At 39.7% G+C, this 15,746-nt stretch overlaps 1 protein-coding gene across 2 annotated transcripts in view; it reads left to right on the top strand.

The window, feature by feature from the left end:
* Nucleotides 1–1,833: 1,833 nt before the first annotated feature.
* PPP2R2A (protein phosphatase 2 regulatory subunit Balpha) overlaps nucleotides 1,834–15,746 on the top strand; it is an 80,963-nt gene continuing 67,050 nt past the window's right edge. The window contains exons 1-2 of one of the 2 annotated variants that reach the window (XM_007961971.3): nucleotides 1,834–2,151; nucleotides 4,000–4,074. In XM_007961971.3, the coding sequence (XP_007960162.1) occupies nucleotides 2,145–2,151; nucleotides 4,000–4,074 (82 nt within the window). In that variant the 5' untranslated portion in view covers nucleotides 1,834–2,144. The remainder of the gene's footprint in view (nucleotides 2,152–3,999; nucleotides 4,075–15,746) is intronic. The other variant, XM_073018003.1, reaches the window with a different exon arrangement.

A 15,746-nucleotide genomic window follows, 5' to 3' on the forward strand; every position in this document is an offset into this window, starting at 1 on the left:
TGGTTCCTTTGGAGGAATTTTGAACGTTGCATTACAGTTCAACTGTCCTGGAAATAAAAAATATGGTAGAAAGCAGAGATGGTGGGGAGGATGTGTAAATTTCTTTAACTTCCCCTTCTTGGTCTCCAAACGCCTTTATCATTCCATTCAGCCTTAGGCCAAATTCTGGATGCTTTTCCAGGTGTTTCTCATGTGTAAAACGTGCATATCTATCTCCTAGAAGCATCGTGGAGATGGAATGAGATATGTAAATTGTGCTGTATATAGCAACTGCATCATTAGAGCATCTTTCAACAGAAGTGCACATCCCCTCATAGCTGATGACTGGCATTTCCTGTTCATTTTTTTCCTTCTACCTCTTAACCTTACTGACGATGCCTTCAATACAAATCTAATAACAACGGCAGCTAACATTTATCATATGCTCAAATTAAGTCATTTCATCTCCCCAACAATCCTATCAGGTAGGACTGTCATCTTCATCTCCTGAGCTTTGGAATCACATTAGGCAGCCTGGCTTCAGAGTCCAGCACTTTTTGTGTTTTTGTTTTTTGTTTGGACAGGATCGCATTCTGTCTCCCAAGCTGGAGTGCAGTGGTGTGATCACACAGCCCACTGCAGCCTTGACCTACTGGGCTCAAGCAATCCTCCAGCTGCAGCCTCCTAGTAGCTGGGACTATAGGCACGCCATCATACCTGGCTAATTAAAAAAAACTTTTTTTTTTTGTAGAGATGGGTCTCCCTATGTTCTCTAGGCTGAACTCGGAACTCCTGGCCTCAAGCGATCCTCCCACCTCGGCTTCCCAAAGTGCTGGGACTGCAGACGTGAGCCACCGCTCTTAAACGCCCAGCTCTTAAGCACGCAGTACACCACGTTTAGCTGGAGAGACGCCAGGTCACTTCTTGGGCCATACCCTTCTCATCACAAACTCAGGTTTCTCTTACAAACCACCCTTAGTGCCTGCAGTGCCCAGGACTCCTGCCTTGGTTCCTGGGGCCCACGCGAAGGTGACTTAACTTACCTAGATGGAACCAGCCCAGTGGTGTCCCTCTGAACACCGTGAACTTTCACCCCGGCTGAGCAGTAAGTCTGCACCGCTCTCCCTTTCTTTGCCGCCTCAGGGCTGACCCAAAGTGACAGCCCTTTTTACTTATTCTTCCTTTTTACTTACTTTCCTAAGTAGCAGTGCGAGTATTTTTTTTTTTTTTTTTTGATGCGGAGTCTTGCTCTGTTGCCCAGGCTGGAGTGCAGTGGCGCGATCTCAGCTTACTGCGACCTCCGCCTCCTGGGTTCAAGCAATTCTCACACCTCAGCCTCCCTCGTGGCTGGGATTACAGGCGCACACCACCACACCTGGCCAATTTTTGTATTTTTTTTAGTAGAGATGGGGAGTCACCATGTTGGCCAGGCTGGTCTCGAACTCCTGACCTTGTGATCCGCCCACCTCAGCCTTCCAAAGTGCTGGGATTACCAGCGTGACCCACGGTCCCCGGCCCTGGTATTCCTAAAAGACGTAGGACCCCACGAATCCCTGCAGGCGAGGACGTAAACTGGACTGCTGAGCCCGCCCCAGAGCTCCCGCGCTAGTGCGAGAGGCTGGGACACTGCCAGGTGCACACAGCCGCGGCCTGGCGCAGGCGGAGCGGGCAGATGGGGCGCCATGGCCAGACGCCGGAGCGGCGCAGGCCCGGCCGGTCTGGACGCGGAGGGCGGGGCACGAGCGCAGCAGGAAGGGGGCGTGGCCAGGAGCCGGCCCGGCCGCTCCCCCGCCCCTCCCCCTCCGCTCTCCGCCCCAGCCCGGCGGCTCCGCCCCCTGCGTGACGTCACTGGCCAGGCCAGCCGGCGCCATTTTGAAAGTGGAGTCGCCTACCCCTGCCGCTGCCGCCGCCGCCGTCGCTGTCGTAGCCGCCGCTGCCGCTGCCGGAGAAAGAGCACGAGCGGGGAAGCCCCAGAGTGAAATCTAGCATCCTGCCGGCTGGTCTGCCCGCCCCTCCTTCCTTTTCCCCCGGCCCCCGTCCCCTCCCCCCGCAGGTGCCATCCGCCGCCATCCGCCCTCTCTACCCCCCCATCCCCAGGTGAGGGGGGTGAGTTCAGGAAGCGGAGACCCCGAGGAACCCAGCAGGGTCACCATTTGCAGCGCAACATGGCAGGTAAAGGAGAAATCCCCCTCGCCCCCTGACAAGGCACCGCTTCCTTCTTTCTCCCTCCATCACCCCCTAGCGACCGCCCGCGCCTCGCGCGGAGCCACAGGACGCCCCTCGGGTTTGAGGGAGTAGGGTCCAGAGGGGTGGGGTGGGGGCGGGAGGGCTCCCGGGAGGCAAGTGGTCACAGTGAGAGTCACTGGGCTTGGAGAACGGGGCTGGCGCCGTGGCGGGGGTGGGGGTGGGGTGTGCCGGCGAGCTTGGGGTGAGGCGTGGGTGGGGCGGGGTGGGGGCGCGTGCAGATTTGTCCCTCCCGCTCGGGAGCCTGGTGGATCCTCTCCCACCTCCCCACCTCGCCCCTCGCCTTTATTTTTTTTTTCCTGCAGGTCTTCATTTAATTTGTATTTTTTCCCCTGCTGCAAGTCTTCTTGGGTGTATATACACGTTTATTTTGCACCGAGAAGGAAGAGCGCTTTACAAGTTAAAATACAATGGGGGCATATGTGTATTTTTTCCCCCACTGTGGATGCCAGTATTTTTGAGACTGGAAGCCTAAATTTTTTGTTTCGAACCATTTCGTTTCCGTTTCTTCCCTCTTACCGCCGAAGAGTGCAAGGCCTTTCATGTACAGCAAGTTGCATGAAAATAATTTAAACTTTCCGTTTAGTATGTTAGCTTTTTTGCAGATGTCCTTTTCCCAAAAGGGTTTGGTAGAGTTAGTTAAAATAGTTGCGGAGTTCAGAGATATAAATAGCAAGGAGGAGAGAGATTTAGGTAGAAGCTTTGAAAGGGAGGGGAAAGGATGTAGAGAGAAAATCAGTTTAGGAATAAATTTAGCAAGGAATAGGGGTGATGGGGAAGAGAGAAGTAATGTAATTGCTTTGAGAATTCTTTTTGTACATGTTGGTGTTGCTAAATCTTTTCCTTCATGTAGTAGAATTAATTCCGGATTTAGATTCAGTTTCTTTCTCCCTAGAGCCCCAGGACATTTTCACCATTTCGACCTCAGTACTTGCACGTGAAATAGAAACATTCCGCGATGAGACCAGTTTTCCATGCTGTTATATTCATTATTTAGATAATTAAACCTTTTGAAAAAGTTAACGTGTCGGATTGACTTAAGGTTTGCTATAAACAAGTTGCTTGTTGGCCTTGTTGAATAATGAAATGAGATTAAAATTGTTTTGCACGAGATGACATGTTAGCGAAATGAATTCTTTGCCAGGTCCTTTGGAGTCGAGGGATGAGGTGAAGGGAGGCAGAACAAGCTTCCTTTGACAGTCTCTTTAGCAGCATTCATTTCGGTTTCTTTTCCTCTCTGTCTGGAGCCAGTGATTTGCTGGTAATGAATGCAAAGAAATGGGTGTAGTGTTTGCTGTGTGTGCACTTTGGTGATAGGGTTCATATGAATCATTACTTCTTACCCAGGCAGTAATGTTCCCGAAGTTTTCTCTTCGTTCTATGTTTCATGGTAGTTAACCTTATTAATTCATCTGCAGGCTTTTTGTACACTTAAAAAGAAAACTCTTTAACTCTTGGTATTTACTTTTTTTCTGGTAGGTCTTGCCTGAATGTAAGGCTTTTACTGTATTTGAGAGGAGGCTTGTGAACAGATGTATAATGACCGTAGGTCATGTGCCTTTAAATAATTTCATACCTGGAATGTTTGTTTTTTTCTTTTTAATACAGTACCAACTATTGGGGTCTAATCTTTTTCCAAACTGGTGCTCTTGGTGGTAGTTGTATGTGTGGGCAGAACTAGGCTGTTAGTATCATGCCAACCATGGATACCATCTCTGTTTACGAGAGTCAACATAAGCAGAACTCGGTTTTAATTGGTATGTTTTCTTTTTCCAGGAGCTGGAGGAGGGAATGATATTCAGTGGTGTTTTTCTCAGGTGAAAGGAGCAGTAGATGATGATGTAGCAGAAGGTAAGAAAGCGTTTAATAATGCAAATTTTGGATATATAATTTTTTCAGAAATGTTTCCTACTGAGGGATTTCCTTGAAGCCGAAACTGCTATAAATTCAAGATGGTTTGTGTTTATTGTCCAAGAAATGTAAGAACAGTTTTAAAAGTTACCTTTCTGAGAAACAGCCTTAAATTTCATTTGTTATTTATGCCTTGTTTTTATTATTTTTTCCTCTGAGTTTATATGAAAGGTGATGAGACATACAAAATCCTCACGTGAAAGCTGTGAGCTGCATTTAAGGGTTTCTTTGTTATGTAAATTCCACATACAAATAAATGGCGATGCATTTTTATGTTTGTACATTGTTTTAGATAAGTAAATTGCAATAGGTGCCATCAACATTTGGTTCAGAAACATTCTTAACAGCGTCTTTGGTTTTTATGGGAAGATTTTTAACTACTTTTGAATTTGTCCACTTTGGAAGTGTGATGCTGATTGGCATATTCTGTGAAGAAATGATAGCTCAGATTATTCATTTTGTTGTCTTTCTGGTATTTAGGTGGATAAGACAGTAACAATGCTATGCATATATCACTTGTCTTCTAGGAAGAGTATATTCTTGTGCAGGTAGAAACTGTGTTTGATCAGTTGAAGTACTTACGTCTAATTTTCTCCCCAAATTTGTTTACTAATGTGTTTCAGAAGTTTAAGTTTTGGAACTTCAAGGTTTTGCATTCATTTGAGATGGTCTTAGGCAGAAGAGGCATTTCCCACAAAGTTGTTGAATTGTTTCATTCCTCAGAAATGTTGACGTTTGAGTTTTAATGGTATTGTGTGTCTTGAATTACAGTAGGAATTTTCCAAACAAAACTCATAAATTTAAACATGTACTTTTGAATTTTAAAAATTTGGTGAAAATTCATAAACCTTTTTTCCCTGGATTGTGTTGTCCTCATATTTCTGACCTGTCTGTAGGGTACTCTTTTGGAGGTTTTTTTTCAGGTGGTGGGTGGTAGCCGAATGCTTTTATTTGCTTGTGTCAGTGTCATTCTTAATGAAGTGTCTGTTTTAGAGTGTGGTGAATCCTATGGGAAGCCAACTGGCACAGGTTATACTTGTCATATTTTACAGAGCTCGCTCACGTTCCTTTTCTTTTGAATCCTTATCTGTTTCTTAGATGAGAAACCAGAGACAAAAGAGACTGACTGATGGTCATGCAAATAGTGTAAATCAAGGTTTTCTGATGAAGTCAGTGGTGTTTGACTTGTTTAGAGAAGTAAGTCCTAACTTCAAGGGAGGAGTTGTGTATTACTCATGTTGTAACTACATTACCTGTAGAATAGTAGACACGCCAGTATTGGATCATTAGTTCTGTGCAGTTGTGTAATACTCACCAAGTTATGAAAGTGCTGTATACTTAGAAAATATTCTTTGGTTGAATTCCATTTATTCCCTTAGGAAAGTTCCCCTAAATGCTGAGCATTGAGGGTGCTTGGTGTCTAGAACATAAACTCTGCCCACAAGGAGCTCATAGTTTGCTTGTTAAACATTAGGCAGAAAGACCACATGGCTTTATTTAATGAGAAGAAATTGATATTTCAAACTGAAGATCATTTACCTAACTGAACCAAATAGCTTGTGATATACATTAAGTCCTCCCTTAATGTTCTGTGACTTTAAGCAAAGAAAGCAAGTTCTATAACAAAAGATGCTGAGCAGAAAAAAAAGTCAAAGTTTTCAAGAACGCATTGAGGTGAAGTTAGGAGATAAATCAGTTATAGTTCCCCTTTGCTGATACTTAGTAGGTGCATTTTTCTACTGATTCATTAAATAATTTTCTTTAGAGGTTAAATATTTTAACGTAAGCATATTCTTAGCATCCTAAAACGCTGAGACTTGGTATATATATTTTAGTAAAATAACATTTATCTTAGTAAAAATATGACTTGTTCTAATAGGTATCATTATACAGATGTATTAAGTATAAAAATCCAATTTTCAAGTGACACCACTTTAGTTTGGGTATTTCTGCATACTAGAGTTTGAATATTATAGTCTTGTTTGTTTTACTAAGGGAAGATTTGCTTTTCTGAAGTAAAATAAGATTATTAACACATTCCCTACCCCTCTACATTGAGACTGATCTCTTAAACAGGTTACATGTAGCTCAACTTTTACTTGCCTGTTTTCTGTTAATGATACATGTTGATTGTCTCCATATTGCCTGCCTTTCTCCCGTCTACATGCGGTCAGCTGCCAGGGCATACCATTTTTACTCCGTAATGCCTTAATGTTCTTTGCGTACCTGCTTTCACCTCTGTTCAGGTTTCCACTCTCCCTCATCCGAGTTGCAGTAAGTTCCTAAATTATTCCCTGCTTCTTCATCCTATGTTTTGCTTGAGAGTTAATCTTAAATGCAGTCCTAGTTTTGTCGTTTTCCTCATAAGTCCACGGTGGATCACTGTATCCACTGGATTAGGAATTAAGTTCAAACATCTCAGTCTAGAATGTGTGACCTTTGTCCAATATGGCCTCTCCTTCTCTCAGTTTATTTGCTGCTATGGCTGATGACCCAGCTAAACAGATACTGTTCTTCAAAGGCGTTCTGTGCTGTCTTACTTTAGGGTCTTTGTTTTTGCTGCTTCCACCTTGGAATGCCTGACAGTCCTCCCACAGTTCTCTTACCAGGATCCTGTTCATCCCTCAAATCATGCCTTTAACCTTTTTGCTAATTCTGTCTTTTGGAAATACCTGTTTTTAAAATCTTCCTTTTTGGCACTTTATTACATAGATACCATATAGTACCCCACATCTCTACTGTTACGTACTACAAAGTTTAGTGCAGGACTGATTTATCTTTGTACCTTATGCAGGTATGAAACTGCTCTGTCTAGAACAATGCCTGGCACACAGTAGTTGAATATTTGTTTGAATGAAGGAACATAAATATTACTGTTCTTAGGTTTTGAAAGGGGATGAGAAATGGTAAGGGGATGATTGAGATGTACTTCTAGCAGTCATGGATTTAGTTATTTGGTAGGCTTTTTAAAATAAAAATTTAAAACGCTGTCTGCAGAATCATTGGTAGGCTTTTTATAACCAGATTGATGATATACAACCGTATAATACAAAGAAATCAGGAGACCTTGGGTTTTTACCCTAGCTCCAGCACAAACTAGTGTGTGTCACTGGGGATAAGTACTCCCCTGGGTTTCTGTGTGTTTAGTAATGGAATAATAAGAATGGATTAGGTGATTTCTGCTCTTCCTTGTACTTTAATCTTGTTAATTTCCAAAAGCATCTAAAAACAGCCCAAATTCTTTTTTTTTTTTTTTTTTTTTGTGGTGAGACAGAGTCTCACTCTGTTAGGCTGGATAGCAGTGGCGCAATCTCGACTCACTGCATCCTCCGCCTCCCGGGTTCAAGTGATTCTCCTGCCTCAGCCTCTTGAGAAGCTGGGACTACAGGCACACGCCACCATGTCCGGCTCATTTTTGTGTTTTTATTAGAGATAATTTTGCCATGTTGGCCAGGCTTGTTTTGAACTCCTGACCTCAAGTGATCCACCTGCCTTGGCCTCCCAAAGTGCTGAGATTACAGGTGTGAACCACCAGCCACAGAATTATTACTACTGGTAATTAATACTACTGGTATTATTTGAGATGCTGGACTCTCTAGAGGCCTTAAAAAATAAATTATTGCTAGTAATGTATTTTATATTTTTAATTTTTCTTTTATTGAAAACTTTCTGTCATGAGACAGTAGGTAAGAGCACAGACTCAGGTGCTAGGCTACCTGGTTTGAATCTCGCTCAGTCATTTATCAGTTGTGTGGTCCTCTCTTTGTGCCTAGCTGCCCTCTGTAAAATGAGGATAACAATGAAACCTGTCTTTTTTACTGTGTTGTTTTGATGATTAAGTGAGTTTATACACATAAAACAGAACAGTACCCAGCACAAAAGAGCCTTATGAGGATTTAGATATTATTACGTGAACCTTCATATTATTGTTACTTTGAAGAAAGAGTCTTTGGAGTATGAGTAAATTGGGGATTTGTCTTTAAAGCCTACTAAAAGTTTCTCAAAGTGAAGGAAATAGCATGTATGTGTGTTTTATACATACTCTTTGATTCCACTAATAATAAATTACAAAATACATTCAAAACTAACCTATAGATTTAGAGACACATATGAAGCTGGTAAAACTATGAAGAAAAGCTATGAAGTAAAAGGAAAAAAAGTACTGTAAAAAGTACTATGAAAGTCAGTATAGTGGCTACCTTTAAGCTGTTGGAAGGGAGTTGTGATTGGGAAGGGTAGGGGAGGCCCTTGGATGCCATCTTGACTGGGATGGTGGTTGTACAGATGTTTGTAAAGACTAACCTGGGCATTTTTGTTTCAATTTTTGTTTTTCTTTATATGTTAAATTTTACAATAAGAGGATTTTAGAAATCTAATACAGTACTAAAGGGTTTAGGATGAAAAATGGCAGTCCCCTACCTCCCCACTCCCTAATCCCTAGTCCATCTCCTAAGAGCAGTTGTTCAGCTCGTCTGCTGGATTCCTTGGTGCGTCATTTCCTTTTTGGGTATAAAATGTTATTTCTGTATCTTGTCAATTTTAGCATTTCCAGCTGACTTGCTCATCTAGTAGGTGATAACTAAGCTGTTCACATTATCACCCCCATTTCTGTCCCTATTGTGCTTCAATGTTACATCACACACTATGATTAAATTGGACGTCAGTGCTGAAGTTGTTATGACCGTGCACACGTTCTCTACTGAACCAGTAGTGCTCTACAATGTTTATTTCATCCTGAAGGTAATACGGTACTTGTTTGTTAAGTTGACTACTATTTGTTTTTTTAAAAAACTGGAAAGTATGTGGAATAGTATAATGAACTCCTGTCACCCATCATTGTCAACAGCCAGTGCTGCCCCATTTATGCCTCCATCACTTGACCCTTTCCCATCCTTTTGTTATTTAATAATGTAATATTTGTTTTTAAAATCTGGATTTAACAAAATAGAAAGCAAGTTCATTTTTTAAAGTCAAGCAGTAAGAAATTTTTTCTAATGATTTTGATAATGTGTTTAAATTTTGCTTGTGGAAATAAATTATTAAACATTCAGATACATGTGGATAATCTGAAGTGTGTAATATTTGGTCAAAATAATGGAACAGGCCAGGTGCAGTGCATCACGCCTGGAATCCCAGCACTTTGGGAGGCCAGGCAAGAGGATCTCTTGAATCCGGGAGTTTGAGACCAGTCTGGACAACGTAGTGAGACCTTGTCTCTACAAAAAATAAAATATTAGCAGGGCATGGCGGCGTGCAACTGTAGTCCTAGCTACTCAGGAGACTGAGGCTTGAGCCTGAGAGGTCCGCTACAGTTAGGCTGTGATTTTGCCACTAGACTCCAGCCTGTACAATAGAGTAAGACTGTTTCAAAAAAAAAAAAAAAAAAGGAACAACTTAACCATTCAAGATATTTTAATTATTTTAATATACATTTTCATTGTTTAGTCATCTTAAAATATCAGATGTTATTAAGTATTTAATAATGAACCTCATCTCCATATTTGATAGTCTTAAACTTTCATAGGAAATTATTTTAGGATATTATCTTATAAAGTCTGATTTTATGAAACTTGGATCCAAGTGCATTGTATGTTTTCAACTGTTTGCTTTCTGTTTACTTTTGGTAGGATTTAGCCTTGTGGACTGGGTCTTGAAAAGTATTTTTTAAATGGTAGAGGCTAAAATATGCCCCAAATAAGGATATAAGTAAAAATTTGAGAAACAGTCCATATTTTGATATCATACACAATTTAATGGTTTTAGTCCATACCATATATTTAATGCTATAATATGAACAGAATTTAAAATCATGTCTCTTCTGCATCTTTTTTTTTTTTTGTTAAAGACCAGGTCTTGCTATGTTGCCCAGGCCGTCTTCTGTATTTCTTAGAGTAGTGTGCATGTTAGATTTAGGTAGTAAGGTAAGTTAGTAGAAAAAAATAGTAGAACCCTGTTCTGTGGATTTAAAAATAGTGGCGCATTAGCTGTATTCCGAAACCTAATGACCTATGGTGAAGATCTTAGTTAATATCCTTACCTTGTATGACATGTGACACTTCTTTTTCTTAACACTAGCATTGCTACTGACTGAAGTCTAGTAGATCTCACTCAGTACAGTCACTTAAAGTAGTAGTGTCAATTTATCCATTAAATACCATGAATGATAGTATCTGTTTAGCATCAAATAGTTTTCTTGCTTTATTTTAAAATACTAAGTTTTTTCACATTCATTTGACAAAAGATTATGAGAGATAAAGGCCATTGAAAACATACTGCTGAAATTTTGTCTTGTTATTAAAATAAACCAAAAATTAGTCTTGGATGTTTCTTAGTACTCTGTAATAGTGAATGACATATTAAAATCAAGTTATTGAAAATAGAATAAGCAGAATGATGAGAGGTTGAAGCGAAAATTCATTAAATCAATGAGAGGTTACAATATGTTACATATTTGCATATAAATATTTGCCTAGTTTATCTTAAAGTTGAGTTGTAGGAAGAAAGGTAAGTTTCTTAATACTGTTAAATAGGAAAACTGAAGGACTGGAAATAGGTAAAACATTTTAGCTAATATCCTCAACTATAATCTTGTTGCCCTTTAAGGTGGTGATGGAAATTGTAATTAAGTAATCAAGTATCCGTAAGGTGCTTCCTCAGCAGACGGAAAGAAAAGTAAAAGCTGGCCGGCCATGGTGGCTCACGCCTGTAATACCAGCATTTTGGGAGATGGAGGCAGGTGGATCACAAGGTCAGGAGTTTGAGACCAGCCTGGCCAATATAGTGAAACCTAAAAATACAAAAATTAGCCAGGTGTGGTGGCGTGTGCCTGTAGTCCCAGCTACTCAGGCTGAGGCAGAAGAATGGCTTGAATCTGGGAGGTGGAGGTTGCAGTGAGCCGAGATCGTGCCACTTGCACTCCAGCTTGGGCAACAGAGCAAGACTCCATCTCAGAAAAGAAAAAGCCTGGGTGCACATTAGATTTTGTATAAATAAACTGCTGTATAGTCATTGTAAGGAAAGCATGGCATGGCCATCTTGAGTAACCTAGATTTTTTGAGTGCTTAACTATGTACCAGGCATTGTTTTAGGTACTTTACATCTATTAATGTACTGTTCTTCACAAAAACCCTGTGAAATAAGTAGACTGGTGGGAAAGTTAATTAACAGTATAATCTTGAGCAGGTGATGAAGCTGGGATTCTTACCTCAGACCTTTCACTTTTCCTAATATAGTTTTATTTCAAAACTTGATCTCCTTTTAGTTCAGGTGAAGGTATTTGATGTTGTTAACTGCAGCTCTTGTTTATAACAAGGTTTATTTGTAATGCCTAGTAGATAATTTTTATTTTGAAGTAATCAAATATAATTTGGAGATTTATTGGATTTTCTGCTAATGGCATTCCTTTGAGACAGGGTCTTGCCGTGTCACCCTGACTGGAGTGCAATGGCATGATCACGGCTCACTGCAGCCTCAACCTCCCAGGATCAAGTGATCCTCCTGCCCCAGCCTCCTGAATAGCTGGGACTACAGGCACAGACCACCACGCCTGGCTAGGCTTTAAAAAATTTTTTGGTAGAGACAGGTCTCAACGTGTTGCCCAGGCTGGTGTGCTAATGGCATTTGTTGGCTGAGATGTGCTGTCTATAGATGGGTTATAAGGGCTTTGTTAACCCTCTGATGTGTGTGAAATTGTATAATTGTACATATGTGCATTTCTCTGGTCAGAGTCCATAGCTGCCATCAAAATTGATATCATGTAGTTCAGTGGTTCTCTAAGTGTGGTCTGGCAACCCCTGAACTCATTCAAACTGTCTGTGAAGTCAAAACTATTTTCACAGTAGTACTCAGATGATACTTGCCTTTTTCAGTACACTTTGCAGCAGTGGTACAGAAGCCATCTTAGCATGAGATCTCAAGACAGTGGCACAAAAGGGTACTTGTAGAGGTAATCGTCATCACCATGTGCTAGCAGTTTAAAAAACTGTCAGTTCTAAGAATGTCCTTGAAGCAGTAAAAACTTAATTTTATTAAATTCTACTTGAACACATGTCTATTCAACGTTCTGCATGATGGAATGGGAGGTATACCTAGAGCACTTCTGCAAGGGGGCAAAGTACAGTGGTTGTCTGGAGGAACAGCAGTGGTGCAGCTGTTTGAGTTTCAACTGCTGTTTTCATGGAACATCATTTTTATTTGAAATAACTGGTAAACTATGGTTATTCGGACTTGGATATTTGGTGGACGTTTTCTCAAAAGAACAGTGAAACTGTTGCTTCAGTAGACAGTGTTTGTTGCCCATGATGGAATTTGAGCTTTCAAGCAAAAATTAGAATTTTGGAAAACACATATCTGTAATTGTGAGCTTGACAGCCTCCCAGTACTTAAAAGATTTTTTCAAATAAAATCAGTAGTCATATTAATGAATGTGATTTTTTGATAAATATGTCAACATTTGGAAGATCTGTAGAACTCAGTGAATCAGTCTTTTACGAGTGACCAATGCATGTGATGTTAAACAGTCATATATCAGTAAAAGTGCATGCTAGAGCATTGAATTTTAATGTGACAGACTACCGATACATTTTCACATTCCACAAACCTTTAAGAATCTACCACTGAGGAGTTTTGGTGTCGTATCAAAGGTATATCCATAAGTACCTGAAAAACCTATTAAAATATTCCTCCCTTTCTAACTACATGTCTCAGTGAGGCTGGGTTTTCTTCACATATTTAATCGACAAAGCATATTGTGGTACAGTATATTGAATACAGAAACAGTTAAGAGAATCTTCATTCTGTTAGGCCAGATATTAAAGAGATTTGCAGCAGTGTAAAGCAGTGTCATTAATTTTGTTGGTGGGGAGGGGGGTATAGTCATTTTTCATAAAATTTTTGTTAATGTGTGAGGTTTATTACTATTTTACAATGAAGAAATATTTTAAAGTTTAAAAGCTCTTTGGTGTTCTAAGATTTTAAGAGTTAAGGGGATCTATCATTCAGAAAATTTGAAAGTTGTTGGTTTAGTCTGTTCATAGATTTCATTTTAGTAATAATGCTTTACAAGTCTCATGAACCACAAGATAAGTGATCAGAACAGTGTACTGCTTTTGTGCATGAATGTCTTAAAAAGTTGCGTATGAAAGTAGTTTCTGTGACTTGAAATTGTTTCAGTCCCCTCCCTCCCTGTTCTTTTAGATACCAAATTAGATCTGCCTTAAGCTCTTTCAGCTGGTGATCTTGGTGAAGGAAGAATACCTTCAGGACGTTAAAGTATCTATTTTTAAACTTACTCTCCCTTACAGAGATTAAATACCAGTAACAGATTTGCCAGAATAAAATAATTTTTTACGGTTTTCCCCACAGTGTCTGCTCAGGTTCAACTATCAGGAACACTGAAATTCTCACAGCCTAATTTAGTGCCATCCTGGGTTGCCTGCCTCGTCATTAGAAGTGAGTTGGTGACCTTGACACTGTGTTTATTTTGAGCCCAACATGTAGCAGTTTGGTGGTGTGTGGTCTGTTCTAGGAAAGAAGGCATAAAATGGGCTTGGTAACTGTTTCCCAACTTAACATTAAAGGGAAGGGAGAGAGGGAACAATGTTTTTCTGAAAATCCTGAAGTGAACAACGTAATTCCATTTTAAATAGTTAAATTTCCCATTCTAAAGATGTAATATCAACTATTGCTTAATATTTTCAGTATTTTTGTGGCTGTTTTCTATGCTTGAATGCCGGAGCTTGTAGACTTTAACAGTTTTCTGTCCAGTTTTAAACACAGAATGTAATTTTTAAAAACTCAGCAAATTTTTAAAAATTAATGTGAATGTTTTTAGTTAATGTTGGCAGTAGTTGATTACAGTATCATCTAGATCTTTGCTCTTGGCAAATGTGGAATCCTTGGCAAGTCGTTGAATACTTCTATATAGCACATTGCCGGGAGTTACACACTTGTAGCTTTTAGTTTTTATTGGTTAAATCCTCTCTGTATGTTCAAATACCAGATGGAGTTTTCTCTTCTGGAATCTTTGAATGATCTCTTTTTATCCAGTTCACAGGGTCTGTGGACCAGTGATCTGGTTTAAGAACTTCTGCTCTAATCTTATAGTTATGCCTATGTTTACACACTTACTGAAACTTATTTATTGGACTCTAAATTTGGAAGAATCAAGGATATTTGTATGGTAATAATGGTGTTTAGACTATTCAGGAGGGCATTTTTTCTTATCAATCGTCTTATTACTTTTTCATGAGATAATATGGGAGGGATTAATCTCTGAAATACTGGACTTGATAGATTTAGTGCATTCCCATCTTTTTTTTTCCCCACCCTTTATTAAAAACTGTCTCTCATTGGTAAAAACATTAGAGGGATATATTGGATTTTGAACCAGTTGCTTATTTTATACTTTAATCAGAAGGAAATTTAAGTTCTTCAGTAGCTTGTGTTAAGAGAGAAATCAGAGTAGGTAAAAAGGACTGGGGGCAAAATTTTAAAAATTTTCTAAAGATCCAGAAGAACATGGTTAGATCTGAAACAGTGTTGTTACTTTTCATAACCTGCCATTGCAGGCTCGTCGTAGGTCTGCTCTGCGTGAAAGTAGAAATAGTACCTTTTTTTGATGTTACCCTGTGTGTCTGTTTTTTCTGGCTTACTGCAAGGTAAGATTCTTAAGGGTAGATGACTTTCTAAGGTAACATAAGAGGAATCTTTCCTTTTGGCTAATAGTGGGAAGACTAATTCAAGAGAAACAGGCTATTGTAGGCAATAAATGGTTCTGAACAAATTTCTTATCAAGGCATGCAACATGCAAAAATGGTTGTTAAAGGAATTGGTAGTAGCAAAGGCATTGCTTGTTCTGTCTTTTTTCTCCTTGACATAAAGTGAGCATTATTTTTTTTTTCTAGCAACAGAACCAATTTTTAGTGAAAATTTTTAGCTACCTAATGTTTTTATGCATATTATAGAAAACACATAACGTAATAAAATTTACCATTTTAACTGTTTTCAAATACACCATTCAGTAGTGTTAACTCTATTCATACTGTGAAACACATCCTCAGAACTTTTTCGTCTTGCAAAACTGAAACTCTATACCCATTAAACAACTCCCTTCTTCCCCTCCCCTCAGCTCTTGGCAGCTATCATTCTACTTTCTGTTTCTGCAAATTTGACTACTTTAGATTCCTCCTCCAAGTGGAATTATACAGTCTTTTTGTGACTGGCTTATTTCATAATGTCTTCAGGGTTCATCCCTGTTGTAGTATGTGACAGGATTTCCTTCCTTTTTAAGGCTGAATAATTGACCATTGTGTGTATATATCCCTTTTGTTTATTCATTCATCCTTTGATGGACATGTTGGTTGCTTTCACGCTTTAGCTCTTGCTTAAAGCAAACTCCTAGTCTTTTTATATATATATCGGGTTCTGTGGGAAGGAACAAAGTAGGTACTTTCTGTAATTAATTTGAGTAGTCTAGGTAGAACATTGAAAGTGTCAGTTTAAAGGATTTAGACATTAGTGTCGTTTTATTTTTAAAACTCCTGTTTGATTGAGTCTGCATCTCTGATTTTTATGGGGAGGGGATAGAGCTAAGGTGAGACTTTGTTCAGCCG

The sequence above is a fragment of the Chlorocebus sabaeus genome, chromosome 8 (assembly GCF_047675955.1).
Source record: "Chlorocebus sabaeus isolate Y175 chromosome 8, mChlSab1.0.hap1, whole genome shotgun sequence".
Classification (NCBI taxonomy): Eukaryota; Metazoa; Chordata; class Mammalia; order Primates; family Cercopithecidae; genus Chlorocebus; species Chlorocebus sabaeus.